At 37.1% G+C, this 17,113-nt stretch overlaps 1 protein-coding gene across 1 annotated transcript in view; it reads right to left on the bottom strand.

The window, feature by feature from the left end:
* Nucleotides 1-212: 212 nt before the first annotated feature.
* CD96 (CD96 molecule) overlaps nucleotides 213-17,113 on the bottom strand; it is a 42,962-nt gene continuing 26,061 nt past the window's right edge. The window contains exons 10-15 of the mRNA XM_087966540.1: nucleotides 16,216-16,290; nucleotides 15,600-15,674; nucleotides 15,163-15,258; nucleotides 12,767-12,847; nucleotides 6,575-6,698; nucleotides 213-5,702 (exon numbers count right to left, since the gene is read on the bottom strand). Coding sequence (XP_087822666.1) covers nucleotides 5,585-5,702; nucleotides 6,575-6,698; nucleotides 12,767-12,847; nucleotides 15,163-15,258; nucleotides 15,600-15,674; nucleotides 16,216-16,290 — 569 coding nt within the window. The 3' untranslated portion in view covers nucleotides 213-5,584. The remainder of the gene's footprint in view (nucleotides 5,703-6,574; nucleotides 6,699-12,766; nucleotides 12,848-15,162; nucleotides 15,259-15,599; nucleotides 15,675-16,215; nucleotides 16,291-17,113) is intronic.

The raw sequence follows: 17,113 nt of genomic DNA, 5'->3' as shown, positions 1-17,113 counted from the left end.
AACATGTGGTTGACTATTTCTGAGACTAGGCCTGGTTCTATACTTAGTTTGGGTATCTTCAAGATATGCTACAATAAACTATAGAGTTTCATGTTGAGCATGAAGCTGGGGGAAAATTGCAGATCACAACGGCAAATCACTTCCAAATTGCTACCAAGAAAACTATATAGATCGTAGATAAAAATCACCAGAAATCTTTGAAAGATGTTATTTTTATTATGCCTGAAACAAGATAAAATATTGAACTATAGAGCCACCTTGTGGTGATTAGGCACTATTACACATACATCAACATCATAATTTATTAGTTTTTCCATCCATGCTCCAAATATATATACTTCAGTTTATGTGTAAATGTGTATGTACGTATATATAAATTAAGTGACTATGACATAACAGTTACACATATATAAAAAAATAATAAATTGTCAAATCAATCCCTAAATGCCGTTTAGGATATGCAATACTAATTTGAATTATATGTGAACACTGAAAGAAAAAAAACATTGCCCAATGCTCATAAAAATCATAACTAGAACATGAATCAGGGATTAAAATAGGATTTGGTAACAATGAAATGGTAATATCCTTCATGTTCTGCTATTAGAGCATTTAGTTGTTTGTCACTGTCTCTCTCCATTTTGGAGAGAACATCCTTGTGCACCAGAGACCTGAATTTAGAATAAAGTTGAATGGAGGGGAGTGATATTCTTAACCCTAATTCCCATCTTCTTTTTTGTGGTGCGATAATTGTGATTCTATCATTTGCCAATGCTGCCCAGCATAGAGAATACTCCCCCCCTCCTGCAAAAGTGACTATATCGAATATGTTGAGTTGTTATTGGGTGGGTAACCTTCATCCCATTCAGGACACAATTGGGCACTCTGTGAGCTTATACAGATCTCTTTCCTAAAAGTGGGGTCCTTGACATGTGGGGAAGTCCGCTAGTTTCCCCTTTTAGTCATCTTAGAAGGGAATAAGAATTGGTTTCATTGTGAGTCATACATAGGCCAGGCCCACTAAAATCAGGGACATTTAAGCCACATTTATGAACTTAACATGCTTGGCCTAAGAATGTTGAAAGAAACTTAATTAACGATCAAATATTTAAACCTAATTTTGAGGCTTTCCCTATTGAGGAGTCAGTACTGTCTTCTAAGGCTATGCAAGGAAAATGTAGCAGAAGACACGTGTTCTCACAGAAAGATGTCTTAGATTTAAAACAAATGCAACATATATATCATGTGTACTCACAATCCTCTTTCCCTTTCAGATTCAAGATGGTTGCATAGCTTTTTTTATCCACTCATCTTTGAGTTGGCAGAACATTATGTGGGTCTAGAATTTGTTACTGCTACTGTTGCTCTCTCTCCTACCTTCACTGCAACTGTTGCTAGTCATTTCCAGCCCACTGACTTCATCCCAAGATAATAGATCACAAGGCCAAATAGATTTTATGCATCTTGAGTCTGCCCTTGGACAGTGATGAAATAAGAGAGAAAATACAATTTAAAAACTGGGCTTTTGGACTCCTAGCAGCCATTTAGATAGATTCCTCCCCACCAATAATGATATATAATGATATATCTCTAACTTTGAGGTCTTCCAACATTGCTACAGAAAATGAATTGATCTGCTTTGCTGGTGGTTGCCTTCTTCTTCTCTTTCCTTCTACCTTTCCAGAATTAGCATCTTTTTCTAGAGATTTATGTGAATTTAAGATTGTCTCAGTAATGGGTTGGAGAGGGGTATAATACAGCATCACAGCAGCCATAAACAGAGCAATATAATAGCAACATTTTGAACATAAATTAGGCTTTAGGTTTAGAAAGAAATGAATCTGTTTAACAGAGTTTCATCAGTTAAGCATTAAAAAATAAACATTTATCTAGTCCGCAGAGTAATCAGTGCCTGCAATTTTTTTCTCCACAACTGAAATATACTCTCCTGAACAATGTTTAGTCAAGATATGGAAAGTATGCATTTTCTAAAAAAAAATGCTTTGACTTGAGAAATTATGAACAGTTTTAATTGGGGAGGTCTTAGTGCTCTTTGAGTTTGGTGGTTTGTTTGCCGATGTTTCACTACTCAACTAAGTAACAACCTTAGAACAAGTGTGTGTGTGCAGTTTGCTTCCTGCTTACATACAATAGCAAATTAGAAATGCAAGCCTATTGAAAAACAAACCACAGTAGGTAGCCAAGTGCTCCATTACCAAAATAACAACTCAACTTCCCATAAGAGAGCTATGTAAGAACATTATTCAGATGAACACAAACACATTGCAGCAACCCAGAACACCAGAAAGAGGAAACACACTGCCTATACAACATCTTTTAACTAAGTAGATGCCCAACTTAAGTGCCCAACCACTGATCTGTCTACAACACAGCCAACCCAAGCTATGAAAAAGATAATACTACCAAACAGAAACTATGCCCTCCCAAAATTATGACCACATATCATTACTGTAGTATACAAATATTGTAAAGCCCTCCAAAAGGCCAGTGTTGCCCCAAACAGGCAGGTAGATGATATATGGATGGACTGCAGGAAGGACCAAAAAGAACAGAAAAGAAACATGGCAAGACAAATATTACATGGCTAATGCCTAAAAAAAAAAAACATGAGGCAAAGCAGATAGCACAAACAAGAACCAATAGGATAATAAAATAGACAAATTGATTAAGTTATAGAAAAAAAAACAGAGGGATTAACTCTTGCTGCACAAGACCAAACTTTAAGAAGAAAAGCATACAAAACTGAGAAGCAAAAAATAAAAAAAAGAGCCTGGACAATTTGCATGGCAAAACCCAGAGACAGCAGAATAGAGGAGAAAGAACTGGAGAAGATAACATCATACAAAAACCTGCACATAGAAATAGAATGATTGTGGCAAAAGAAACAAAGGTAGTACCAATAGTAATAGATGTCTTCGGTGCAATCACAAAACAATTGCAGCACCTCCTGAACACCATTAGCACTGACAAAATTATCAACAGTTTCAAAAGGCAGCTTTCCTTGGGACAGCTTACATACTGCAGTGTTATTTTTAATATAACAAACAATACCTGTTTATTCTTGGAAGGAACTTGATAGGTGGATAAAAATGCCAAATTCAGTCTAAACATCTGGCTGATTGTGCAACAGACCATAACAAAATAAGTAAACCAAAAGACCCAGTAGCTGAAGGGGGAAAAAAAACCAAGAATCACCTACAACCTACTATGTAAGTCCTACAATATTATGTAGGACAAATAAGCAGAAAACTGCCAGAGCCCATCCATGAACACCAACTAGCAGTCAGAAGACACAGTGAAAACTGCTTAACCTCACAACATATGGACAGATTCAACCAAGTTCTCAACTGTAAAACTTCAAGTATTCTAGATCAAGCTAAATCCAAAAATGTTAGAGAACTCCAAGAAGTTTGACATTCAGACAGATCAGCCATCAACAGAGTAAACAAAAAGACCAGAATACATCAACTCCAGCAGCCAATACCCAGATAAGCAGGGATTAACACCAGGGAAACAACCAAGCAGAAAACAAAAAGCTGATTAAGGAACTAGCAAAGGAAAAACAATCCCACCAACACTGACAGGGCAAGCTACTGCATATAAAGAGGAAGCAAAGCTCACACTCATTATTACAATGTGATGACCCAGGGTGGTACACAAAATAAACACAATCACAAAAAACAGATGAAGCCCCTTTTATTCCTTCACATTGCTTCCAAACATCCTTGACAGGAGACAAAAAACTCCCACGCAAGCAGTTACAAGAAGGAGGAAATGCTGTTTAAATTATAAAGAGTAAAAAACAAACTAGGCAAGATAAGGGCTTGAAGATGTCCACAGATATCAGAACACACACTGGGAAGGACGCCAAACTCAGAGAGGAACAATAAACTAGACATATTTCCATGCTTTGTTTCCAGCACTCGCCCATATGCATGTCTGTCCTCTTATCCAGTTGTCACAGCTGCAGCCCCTGAAGAGGATCAATGCCCTCTCTTCCCCCGTAGACCACATCTCTCCCTTATCCTCTCATCGCTATGTGCCCTAGGATGGAGAGGGGGATGGCCCTCTGACTGCCCAGCCGGCCTCTGCCCTTTCCCAGCCTCCTCCACAACCTCCGGAGCCACACTTCCACTCCCTGTTGGCTGTTCCTCCTCTCCCTCAGAGTCAGTCTCCACCAGGGATATTACATACAAGTAGTCTTCAACTTATGACCACAACTGAGCCCAAAATTTCTCTTGCTAAGCAAAGCAGTTGTTAAGTGAGTTTTGCCTCATTTTATGACCTTTCTTGCCACAGTTCTTAAATGAATCACTGCAGCTGTTAAGTTAGCAACGTGGTTGTTAAGTGAGCCTGGCTTCGTCATTGACTTTGCTTATCAGAAGGTTGCAAAAGGTGATAGTATGACCTGGAACACTGCAACCGTCATAAAATCATCAGTTTTGATCACATGACTATGGGGATGCTGTAACGATAATGTGAAAAATAGTCCTGTTACTTTTTTCAGTGCAGCTGTAACTTTGAATGGTCACTAAATGAATTGTTGTCAGTTGAGGACTACTTGAACTGATGAAGTTATCGAATAGGGTAATGAGACATCTGCAAGCAAACAGTCAAACTCAAAAGAGCACCAAGGATGCCACATTTCAACTTGGAGATACATATATTCTCTTCTATTGGAGTTTGTTCTTTCATTTTCAGTTTTTTGCAAATCCATTTATTTGTACACACAGTTGTACATACAGCTAGTGGAAATGAATTCCCTAATGGAATCTTTGCATTTGTGTGCCTAATTTATTATTGATTCTTTCCAGTGGTGGGATTTGAAATTTTTTATTACTGGTTCTGTAGTCGTGGCTTGGTGGGCATGGCTTGGTGGTCATGGCAAGGAAAGGATATTGCAAAATCCCATTCCCTCCCCACCCCACTAACCTGCTTTCCAGCTCCATTCTCCTGTGCAGGGCAACCAAAGAAGACCCAGCCAATCAGCTGGGACTTGGCCGAGAATAGATGGGGGCAGGGCCAGTCAGAGGTGGTATTTGCCAGTTCTCTGAATTACTCAAAATTTCTGCTACGGGTTCTCCAGAACTGGTCAGAACCTGCTGAATACCACTTCTGATTCTTTCTATTCATATACAGTAATGCGGCTTTCTCATTTTAAGCCACCATCTGGAAAAACAGGTAACCCTTGCAAGCATCGCAACTCTAGCAAACATGTAGCTATAAGATGGTAAAGAAACATAGTTGAGATTATTGATATCATACATATAGTCTTTCATGCATCCATAGTCTTTCAAACAATGAATTACATTTGTATATTGAATACAGACTCAGTGTTCCTCTGCCAAGGCTCACTAGCTCTCATTTGCCATATGTTTGATTTCATTATGTGCCAATTACAAAAGGCAATCTGGGTTTGTGACTCTACTAAATGTCATATACTTTAGCAGAAATACAAGATTAAGCGGTCCAAATGGGAATGTGCGTCACTACCACGCTTGCCACTTATTATAAAAGCCATACAGTAGAAGCACGCCATTTGATGCTGGATCATAATAGATTTTCAGGCCGATTTCAGATTTTCCAATTCATCACTGGATGAGTAAATTTCATTATAGACTTGGATGGAGGAATACTTAACTGGTGGAGGAGGTGGCTTGAAAGATGGAGGTTTGTTTATACTATAATGAAAATAATCCTGTTTAAAATGTGCAGCAAATAAACATACACAATAAGCAATCAGAATAGTTAGATACAATTAAGAAGCAAATGAATACCATGAAAACATAATTAGGCATAAAAATAGGTCCATCCTGTCAATTGAAGCAGGGACCTAATATACCCTTTCAATTAAAGGTTAACAGATTAACATAGTTGGAAGGGACCTTGTTAGGTCATCTAGTCCAACCCACCAACCCCAAGCAGGAGACCCTACACCATTTTTAAAAAATGGCAGTCCAATCTCTTATTGAAAGTCTCAGGTGATGATGCTCCCACAACTTCTGAACTATTAAAATTAGTAGTATTGCTAAGATACTTGCATTTCTTTTTGTTCTTTTGAGTAATACCAAATCAATGCATATCAAAGCCACCAGGTTGATTTGTGATAATGAAATCACAAGGTAAATCAAGAATAAAGTATTACAGTAATGGTTTATTCAGTTGCCCTGACATACATAGTTTTTAAATATTATAGATATGCCATTCTTCAAACATGAGAATATATAACTTAATATGAACCAGATTTCAATAGTTTAGTCTCATGCTGATAATTAATATTATATGGACCTTACAGTGTGTTTTTTACTTATTTAAATAACTATAAGGTATGTAGGATTTTTAGTGGGCAATCACTGCCATATTTTGTTGTCATAGTAACTCTTTGTTGTATCTTATTAATAACTTTTCTAAAAATACAAAAAAGCCTGCTGGTTTCTTTCATTCTAAATATAAAGAAATCTTTTTGCAATTAATCTCGCTGTTTTGTATAGGAGTAATTTCACAATGATACACAAAATGAAGTAGCAATTTGAGGGGCATACAGTGTACTTACATTTTTCTTTGATGCTGACACCATTTTCTGATCACACAAATAATTAAGCACGTGCAGAAGAGAAGCAGAAATGTCACAACTCCTGGCCAGGGAAATGTACTGTGTTTTGGAACCATTGTAGAACCTGGAAAAGGGTACAGTACCAACATTATTATAACGAAAACTATAAGCAAGCTTTGAACAGTTATTCTTTCTACATCTCTAAATTATGAGTGGGGTTTTTTTTTAACTATCACATGGAGACAAATTATTCATAATGGAGTCAACATTAGACAGGATCCAGGAGCCATCTTAGCGGCAGGCCCTGAATGTTGCAAGAGATGGCAGGAAGCCATGCAATCCATCTTGTGCTCTTTGTGCTGGTTGCAGTCTTTAACAACCAAGGAGACCACACACATTGTCAGCAGTGAAAGGATATTTTGCCACCAGTCTTGTTCACAACAGCTTTAAAAATGATACCTACAGTTATAAAAACAGGATATAACTATATATCTGTTGGGTTGACTTGTTGGAAAAATTTGTAAGAGTTTTAAACTAATGCCTTATCCTGGTAGTTTAATGTCCAGCTTACTGACATAACACATGATCTATTTTCCAATTTGTTATCCTATTGCACTTCATATCTCTTACAATAATATATTGGGGCTTATGCTACTTCAATGGTAAGAGGCATGATATTTTAAAAAAACCTTTTATTTGTAGTCTTGCAATGCTGTGTGGCATTGGATGGCATTTATAAGGGTAAGAATTATACTCTAACACATTGGCATTTGCAATTTAACAACAATAGCACTTAGACTTATATACCGCTTTAAGTGATTTATACCCTCTCTAAGCAATTTACAGAGTCAGCATATTGCCCCCAACAATTTGGGTCTTCATTTTACCCATCTCGGAAGGATGGAAGGCTGAGTCAACCTTGAGCCTGGTGAGATTTGAACTGCCAAATTGCAGGCAGTCGGCAGTCAGCAGAAGCAGCCTGCAGTACTGCACTCTAACCACTGTGCCACCATGGCTCTAATAGGACTCAGATATTGACACAAGATGAATTAGAAACAAAAAAGCACTTAACCCTAACCCTTTTCATAACCATGATAGTGAATGGTTGCTAAATGAGGCATTCACTAAATGAGGATTACTTGTATTTTGTTTGTGCAGCTTTTGAAATAATTTCTGGAAGTACAGCCTGTTACGAACTAATAAACTCATTCGTCAAAAACTATACTAGCTTACTTCAGCAGCAGGCTTGTAAGCCTACACTTCTGATTGGCCCGCGGATAAGCGAATCGTGATTGGCCGATTCTGGCTGACCTGATTGGCTGACAACGGGCCGTCACCGATTGGACGCTTTTAGAGCGGTTACTTCAATTTCATTGGTTGTTGTGACAGCAGCTAGCTCTATAAAAGAGCTGCTGCTGCCCTTGTTGTTGTTCTGTTCTGAAGTCACTATTAAAGTGTTGAGTTGAGTCACTATAGATGCCTCGTCTCCGTTATTGCGCCCACACCTCCAGATCTAACACAGCCCATCTATTTTCCTCCCTTCTTAAAGACCGAGTCTTTGGCTTAGATGTGAAAATGATTTCCAAGGATGAAGATGTCTAAACTCTACACTGCTATATAAACAAAGCCGGACATCTTGCAATGATCCTAACAAGGATTAACACATCAGCTTCCCTGGCAACCGTAAATTATCTCAATAATTCTGTTCAGAATATGGACAACCATATCTTCAGCTTTTCATTCTTTAATGGCAGGTACAGGTAGGATGATACATGTTAGAGCTCCTATGAAATAAATCTTTTCAATCTTAGAATAGAATAAAATACCTTTATTGTCATTGCATTCTACAAATACAATGAAATTTGAAAGCTACTCCAGCACAGTGTCCCAAACACCACATCACAATCACACTACAGAGTATTTAAAAATTAAAATAATAATTAAAAACCTAGTCTAAAACCTATCTAAAACATATAGTAAGTTAGATAGTTTAAAAATGCCACTATATACATAGGGCTAAATCACATACGCATTGTTTGATTCAAGACAATTATTGCCTTGGAAAAGAAACTGTTTCTCAGTCTATTAGTCCTCATTTTAAGACACTTATAACGCCTCCCTGATGGTAACAGTTCCAAATATGAATGTTCAGGATGAGAATGGTCTGTGGAGATTTTTAGTGCTCTAGAGAGAAGTCTGGTCTTCGCAATCTCTTCCAAAGAAGAAAGAGAGCAACCAAAGATTTTTTGTGCTGTGTTTATAACTCTCTGGAGCATCTCTTATCCACTACAGAGCATCCAGCATACCACATCATTACACAGTATGCCAAAATGCTCTAGATGGTAGAACAGTAAAAAGTAACCAGCAACTTCTCACCCAGACCACTCTTTTTCAACAGCCTCAGAAAGTGCAGGCGCTGTTGGGCCTTCTTTGCAGTGGCCATAGTGTGGACCGACCAAGTAAGGTTGTCGGAAATATGAGTTCCTAGAAATTTAAAACTATGAACTCTTTCCACACAGACTCCATTGATATATAGTGGGAGAGGCTCTGCTTTGCATCTTCTGAAGTCTATAATCAATTCTTTGGTCTTTTTGATGTTCAGGGTGAGGTTATGACTCTTGCACAAGACCAGTCTGAGAACCTCTGACCTATAGGCCGTCCTGTCTCTTCCTGATATGAGTCCCACCAACGTGGTGTCGTCTGCCAATTTTATTATAGAGTTAGTGGGATAAGAGGGAGTGCAGTCGTAGGTGTAGAGTGAATACAAAAGGGGGCTCAGCACACAGCCCTGTGGAGAGCCAGTGCTGAGAGCAAGAGTGGAAGAAAAATAGCTGCCACTCCTAACAGTTTGGGGTCTGTTAGTAAGAAAGTCCTTTATCCAACAGCAGATGTGAGAGGAGAGGCCCATTTCTAGCAACTTCTTAATCAGTATATCTGGAATGATGGTATTAAAAGCTGAGCTGTAATCAACAAAAAGCATCCTTACATAGCTCCCACTATGCTCCAGATGTTTCAGTGCAACGTGGAGAGCCATGGCAATAGCATCCTCTGTGGATCTGTTATTCCGATAGGCAAACTGGTGTGGGTCAAGATTTGATGGGAGGCAATCCTGTATATATTTTAAGACCAGTCTTTCAAAACACTTCATAATTATGGGTGTGAGAGCTACTGGTCTATAGTCATTTAAAGTATCAGGAAAGGGCTTTTTGGGAACTGGAATAATAATGGAAGTTTTGAGACAAGATGGAACAATGGCTTGTGTAAGAGAAAGGTTAAAATTATTTGTAAACACAACTGCGAGCTGGTCAGCACGTACTTTGAGTACCTTCCCAGGTATCCCATCAGGGCCAGCAGCCTTTTTCACATTCACTGCTCTAAGCACCTGCTTCACATCATACTCTTGTACTGTGAACAGTTGAGTACCAGTGGTTTGTAGAGGCAGACCTATTCAGTTCAAATTGGGCAAAGAAGCAGTTCAATTCTTCTGCCAGTGATGCGTCCTTATTGATCGATATGGGGCTGCTGCCCCTGTAATTAGTGATGTGTTTAATTCGTGCCAAGCCCATCGTGGATCATTATTTGTGAAGTAGTCCTCAATCTTCCTTTTATAATCCTTTTTTGCCTCCTTGATGCCCCGCCTCAGTTCCGCTCTTCCCTTGTTATACCAAACCCTGTCCTCAGACCTGAATGCCATATCACATGTCTTGAGAAGTAATTGCACATCCTTGTTCATCCAGGGCTTCTGGTTTGGAAAAGTACAGATGCGCTTATTCACAGTAACCATATCTACACAGGTCAAGATGTAAAACAGTACAGTTTTTGTATATTCCTCCAAATCCTCTTGTTCAAATAAATTCCAATTAGTATTTGAGAAATAATCCTGCAGCTGATCAAGTGCTCCCTCCGGCCAGATCTTGATGAGTTTGATTTCAGGCTTAGTTTTCCTTCTGAGGGGGTTGTATGCTGGTGTAAGGAACAGTGATAAATGATCTGAAAGTCCCAGATGTGGAAGGGACACTGCTTTACATGCATGCTTTGCATTAGAATACACATGATCAAGTGTGATGTTTCCCCTGGTAGCACATGTCACATACTGAGTAAATTCGAGAAATACAGTCTTTATTATTATCTTGATTATGACATAGAAATTGTGAGGAAATTGATTCATACGTAGTATCTTCCTTCCCCCAGCCTCCTCCCTGTAGAGCAACCTTGCCAAAACCAGCTGTAGCAATCTTTTTGTCCTGCTCCTCCTTTCATGGAGATTCCTTTACAATTGAAGCAATAACTTACCAGTATTAAGGGCATTGTTTACAGTATATGAATTAGTAGGCCTATTCATTGTGGGTAGTTCAGTCATTCTTCTGATGGACAGGTTTCCTTAAAATAGACAAACCTGCATTCTTTATGATTTTAGACAGTTTATCAGTATTACTAATAGTAATAATGATTACTATGCATCTGGCTGACTAGGCAACCAACCATAGTAGAAGATGGGATATATTACAGTTGTTCACACAATCAGTCAGATGCTTAGATTGAATTTGACATTTTTATTCACCTATTGAGTCCTTCCTAAAGACCTAGAGTAGGCAGTTTTGTTATTTGTTGTTACATATACTGTTGCAGGATGTTAGCTGTTCCAAATAAAGATGCCTTTTACAATTGATTGATGATGATTTTATCAATGCTGATTGTGTTGTTTTCTTATGCTACAACCATTCTACTTCAATGTGCAGATCTTTGTATTTGTGATATTTCGCCAGTTCATTCTCTTCTATTTTACTTCGTCCAGGTAGTGTCAATTCCACTATCCAAATTATTTTGTCTTTCTTATTGACAGTTGCTTAGTCTGAGGTTTATTATGTAGCAGGTACTTGCCTATTTGAATTCTAAAGTCCCAGAGCATGTTAGTTTTCTATTTTATTGCAATATTCCACATCCAATTATTTTTCTTGGCAAGCAGAGTCTGTCAACATCACTGTATGGATGACCGGCATGATTCAATTCATTGTCATTATTTTTCTGGTCTTCCTATTCAGATCTTTTAATTCTGCTTTAGTCCAGTCCACTCTTCCAGCTGTGTATCTAATGACTGAAATTGCCCATATTTTAATTGCCTTGATGGTATTTCCTCCATCAAGTTTGGGCTTTAAGATCTTGTTAATTCTCATGATATATTTACTTCTGATTCTTCCTTTTTTACTTCTGTGTACTTGATGTTGTCATCTTAAATATATCCACATATTTATAGCAATCATTTTCATTAAGACTCTTGATGTTATTTCCATAAGGATCTTGATTCCTTCAATTTTCATTATCCCCTTCCCCAGTTTGATAGGGTGACACATTTGTCCACTTCAAATTCCATTCCATTTTGGCTCATTTTACACACACACACACAAACACACACACACACACACACACACACAGAGAGGGGGGGGGTTTCTTTCTTGCTGATGCTTATATCTAATATTACAGCATTGGCATCTTTTAATATCTGTGCTAGCAGTTTCTTTGGAATAAGCTTCAATTCAGGCAATGTTATTTGGTTGTTTTTGTATTGAACTAGATGCTCAGTTATTCTTTATTTCAATTCTTACGTTTTAGTTAGGAGGTCTTTGTTCTTTCTGTGGAGAAGGCTGAAGAGAGGACTCACATCCATGTATCCTCTATTTCTTGGTATTTTCATTGGAAATATGAAAAGGCAGCTATACAGGTAAAAGTGGAAGGCAAACTCTTCTTCAAGTCATACCTTAGGTAATTTCATAGGTAGGTCTGTGTTGTTTGCTTGGCAGTAATCCCTAAGGGGTTTGCAACATTTCTTGAAGAAATTGGTTTTATGGTCTCTTTTCCAGAACCAATTCTACTTAACCTTCCCAAGTCAAGCAAGATGGATTGGATTAGGTATAGAAGCACTGTGGAATTTGTGTATCTCAATATGTTATTTATCATTCACAAAATAGCTTGCATGACTTTCCACAGATCCAATCTGATTCTCCCTCCCTCCCTTTCTCTCTCTCTCCCTCCTTTCTCTCTCTCTCCCTTTCTCCCTTTCTCTCTCATTAGGAATTCCAAATTATCTATCCTGACTTAAGAAACCTAATTTTACATATAATTAAAATGTAGACAATATATCCTAATTTATAGTTATGCAAAAATCATGTTAATACTTTCACATCATCCACTTACGTTGTGATGGTATGGAGTTATCCTGGAAATGAGTAACAGTGGCAGCATTTTGGTGGGTTGTTACCCTGGAATTCTTCAGCCCTTTGTCAAGATAATTCCATTAGATCATGACAATTTAAACAGAGTAATATTTATTAGAAAGGATATTTACCCCTTAGACTTTACTTAAAGATGACAGAAAATAAATTAAGGTAACCCCTGCTCAAGCACAAATGTGGGAATCAAAGAAAAAAAAAACAATACCTGGGTTGTAATACTTTATTAGATCTGGGCTGTAAAAAATCCTGTGATCATTAGATGGCAGCAAAGAGACACAGAAGAGTCTACCTTTTTAGTGTGATCTAAAGCAGAGGTCTCCGACCTTGGCAACTTTAAGACCTGTGGACTTCAACAGGTCTTAAAGAGTTGAAGTCCACAAGTCTTATATTGACAAGGTTGGAGACCCCTGATCTAAAGGTTGTCTGGATTTCACCCAGGTCTAGTAGCTGTATTTAAGAGCTAGTTAAGAACTGCATAATTGTTAATTGGTGTCTGCAATTTCACATCATCAGTTGCATATATAAAACATCATCACAGATGTATCACTATTGAGAAGTCTTTTATATCATCTAACTAACCTTATCCAATTTGATTCCCATAAAATTCAAAACCTGTGAGCCTTCAATGGACATTAGTTTTTCAGCATTTCAGCAGGAATTTTTCTTTTGTTATTAGGAAATGCCAGACATAGAATCTGACTCAGATATTCTACATGTTAACCCATGGTATTTTCATTAAAACCTTCATCTATGATGGTAGCTTTTCAGCAGATACACAGTACTGTAATAATTTGGAAGTATATACATTTTGCTAGAATAAATTAAATGTCTTAGTTTTTGTTAAAAACAAAATCTTTTTTCTGTACTGAAATATATTTTATTTTTATTCTGAACTCTCATGTGTCTTTTGCTTTCTTGATCCAGGGCTTACAGAGGATAAGAAGCATACAACTTACACTATCAGTGAAATAATTATTTATCATCTAAACATGGAACTTCTGACTTTTGCTCCAGGAGGTAGTGGTACTAATGTAATTTTTTTTTACTCTAATACAAGATGGACAGTGCTGTGGTAAAAGTAGGATTCCTACCAGAAATTCATACAAGAACCTTGAGCTACATCTTACAAGTTTAAGATTCAGAAATATATGTCAAAATCAGTTTGAAAATGAGTAATCAATATTATTTTGTTTGATTCTATTTGTGTGTGCGTTATACATGTGAAAACAGAATGACTTGCCAGAAGGAATACCTTTTCACAGCTTATAAATCAAGTAAGCCTCTCCAGCATAAACAAGCAGCAGCCCTTTAAGGATGTTAGACATGGGAAATGATCACATTAAGAGGATTGTAATTGTGGGCAGCAGGCATGAAACCTCAGGTCACTGCTTATACGTTTCTCAATAAGAACTATTCTTAGCAGCAATAAAAATCAGATTATCTAAGGAAATATAGCTTTATGCCATGGTCGGTGAAGATTTAGCACTGGGAAGAAAAGTTTTGTCTCTTGGCTTCCTTGATGCTGTGATGAACCAAGGAGTGATAACTATCATTATTACTATTCTTGTTGTTGATGATGAATATCAAGAACCAACTTTCTTTAATCTAACTTTGTTCTTCGATTATACTTTGGATACTTTTGTTGCTATCCAGTCAAATATATTTATGGAATTTCTAGACTCCAATGAGTAATTTAGCATTAGCATTACATTCTTTCATGCTATGTAGCATATCAGACAGCCGAATATGTAATCCAGGTTCAAAAACTATATTAATTTAAGAAACAAACAAATTGCTTTGATAATGTGAGATCAGGCATAGGCAGTCCATGAGTTTAACAGTGATATTGATCCCTGTTATTTATTGCAAACATTGCTTTTCTGTTTAAGTAAATTGCATTCCAAGTAAATTCCCTTGAAGACCATTCTCCTGATATTTAACCAAATTGATACATATGTTTTATTATGGATGCTAAAGAATCCATTGAGTGGGAACTGTAAGTACAATATCATAGCCAGTTGGCCTAGTGATTAAGGTACTTGGCTAGAAACCAGAAGACCAGGAGTTCTAGTCCTGCCTTTGTCATGAAAACCAGCTGGATAATTTTGGGTCAGTCATGCTCTCCTAACCCATAATGTTAGCCTTGGGTAACAGCCAGTTTCTATTGCAATCAATAGATCAATACTTGGTTGATCTCAAAAAAAGTGGACCCTTCATTTTCAGGAAATACTATAAAGGGAACCTGTAAAGAAATACATCTAACACTCCATATTATTTGGAAAGGTTTTCTTAATGAGAATAACTTTCCTATGTAAAGTGGATATTTCTACTTTTTTATGTACATAAAAGTTAACTTACTTTGTGGTATTGTGGAGTCACTTTGAGGTACCGTGGTCTCACCGGACATCATAGTAATAGCATCATTTTGCCAGGGTTGCATAGAATGCAAGGATTCTGTAGAAGACATATTGTCTTTAAATTCCTTGACAATGTGATGATTCAGTGCTTTGTTAGCTAGATGCTACCAGCAGAGGTAAAACGAAAATGTAGACTTCATTTGGATAATACAAATTTCACATTATAAATTGAATAATAAAGGAACAAATCTATCATTTCCTATTTTCTGGAAAGATTTCCCTGATAGTAATAACTACTGAATAATATGAAATTATATAAAATGATATTTATACTTCTGCATGTTCTAAGGTATTATTATTATTCCTTTGATTTGAAAGAAATATGGCACTACCTTCCCCACACTAAATACAACTAATTTAGGAAGTATTATAACTTACTTTGTGGTACTGTGGAATCATGGAGGAACATAATAGTGGTAGTACTTTGCAGAGTTTTGGTAGAATGCAAGATTTCTGTAGAAGACAAATTGCCCATAAATTCCCTGTTCAACATGACTATTCAATGTTTTTTTGACTATTGCCACTAGGAGAAGTAAAACCAAAATGCAGACTTCATATTCAGCACTATAAAGAAAACACAAGAGCCAACTTCACAATATTCAGAAAGGCTCTCTTAATAACTCTCACATATAGCAATAGTAATACCACTTCAACTTATATAACCCTTCACAGTGCTTTATGGCCTTCTCTACAAAGTTTACATAGCCAGCCTATTGCCCCCAACAATCTGGATTTTACCGACCTTGGAAGGATGGAAGGCTGAGTCAACCTTGAACCGGTGAGAATCAAACTGCTGGCAGTTATCAGAATTAGCCTGCAGTACTGCATTCTAAACACTGCACCATGGCAGCTCTTAACGTGGTGAAAGTACATATGAAAGTATATAAAGCTGATTTTTTTAAAAATAAAATCCTTGATAAGTCAGTCACAATTATTGAAATGTATTATGTTTCTACTTTCCACACCAAAAATTTAGAAAGTGTACATCACTTACTTTGCAGTAATGTGGAGTCACTGAATAACTTTGTGGTAGTATCACTTTGCAGGGTTTTAGTAGAATGCAAGTATTCTGTAGAAGACAATTTGTCTTTAAATTCCTTATTCAATGTTTGGTTAGTTTGATTCTACCAGGAGAACACGGTTTGAAATTATATAAAACTATTTTTTCTACTTCTTGATACAGCTAATCCACTATGCTTAATTGGATTTGAAATCTATAGTATATGGTTCTTATCCAATCCAATCCATATATGTAACATTTTGCACATGCAGGATGAGAAAAGATGCCCATTATCAGTTTCTAATAAAGGTTGATTAAGATCCTTTCAAAAATACAGCTAGAAAGAGGAGGAGATTGTTTAGTAGCTTTGTCTCCGTTGTCCACTGAATTAAATTATGATATGTAGTGATTGGCCTCCAAGAAAGTTTGAACCAACACAAGCAAATGTTCAGCAAACCTACTATATAATTATACTATATACTCCAACTGGACCATGACAGTTCTTAATATAATTTCACATGTATACAATGGCTCTCCTCTCCTCCCCTCCTCTCCCCCTCTCTCCTCCCTTCCCCTCATCTCCTCTCCCCACGCACCTTACTCCACCCCATCTCATTTCACTCCACTCCACACAGCAATTAAAATATGAGAAAATTTGAGAAAGAAGTGGGCTGCCAAATCTGTGACTTGTCTAGAAGGGGAAAAAAAAAAGACTACAAAAACAAAATAAGTTATACTTTCTTTTGGAACCTTGAAGGGTATAATAAAACTTGATGCAAACATTCGTTATTGCATTGTTATTGCTCATTTATAAAAATCTGTATAATGACACAACATTAATTAAAAGTATTATATTTAGAAAGGTGGAAGGATTATAAAACAACAGATATGG

This window comes from Notechis scutatus, chromosome 5 (assembly GCF_049901735.1).
Source record: "Notechis scutatus isolate UNSWTSFEM ecotype Mainland chromosome 5, rNotScu1.2, whole genome shotgun sequence".
Classification (NCBI taxonomy): Eukaryota; Metazoa; Chordata; class Lepidosauria; order Squamata; family Elapidae; genus Notechis; species Notechis scutatus.
Note: the sequence above shows the minus strand (reverse complement) of the source record. Positions and strands in the feature narration are given on the sequence as shown.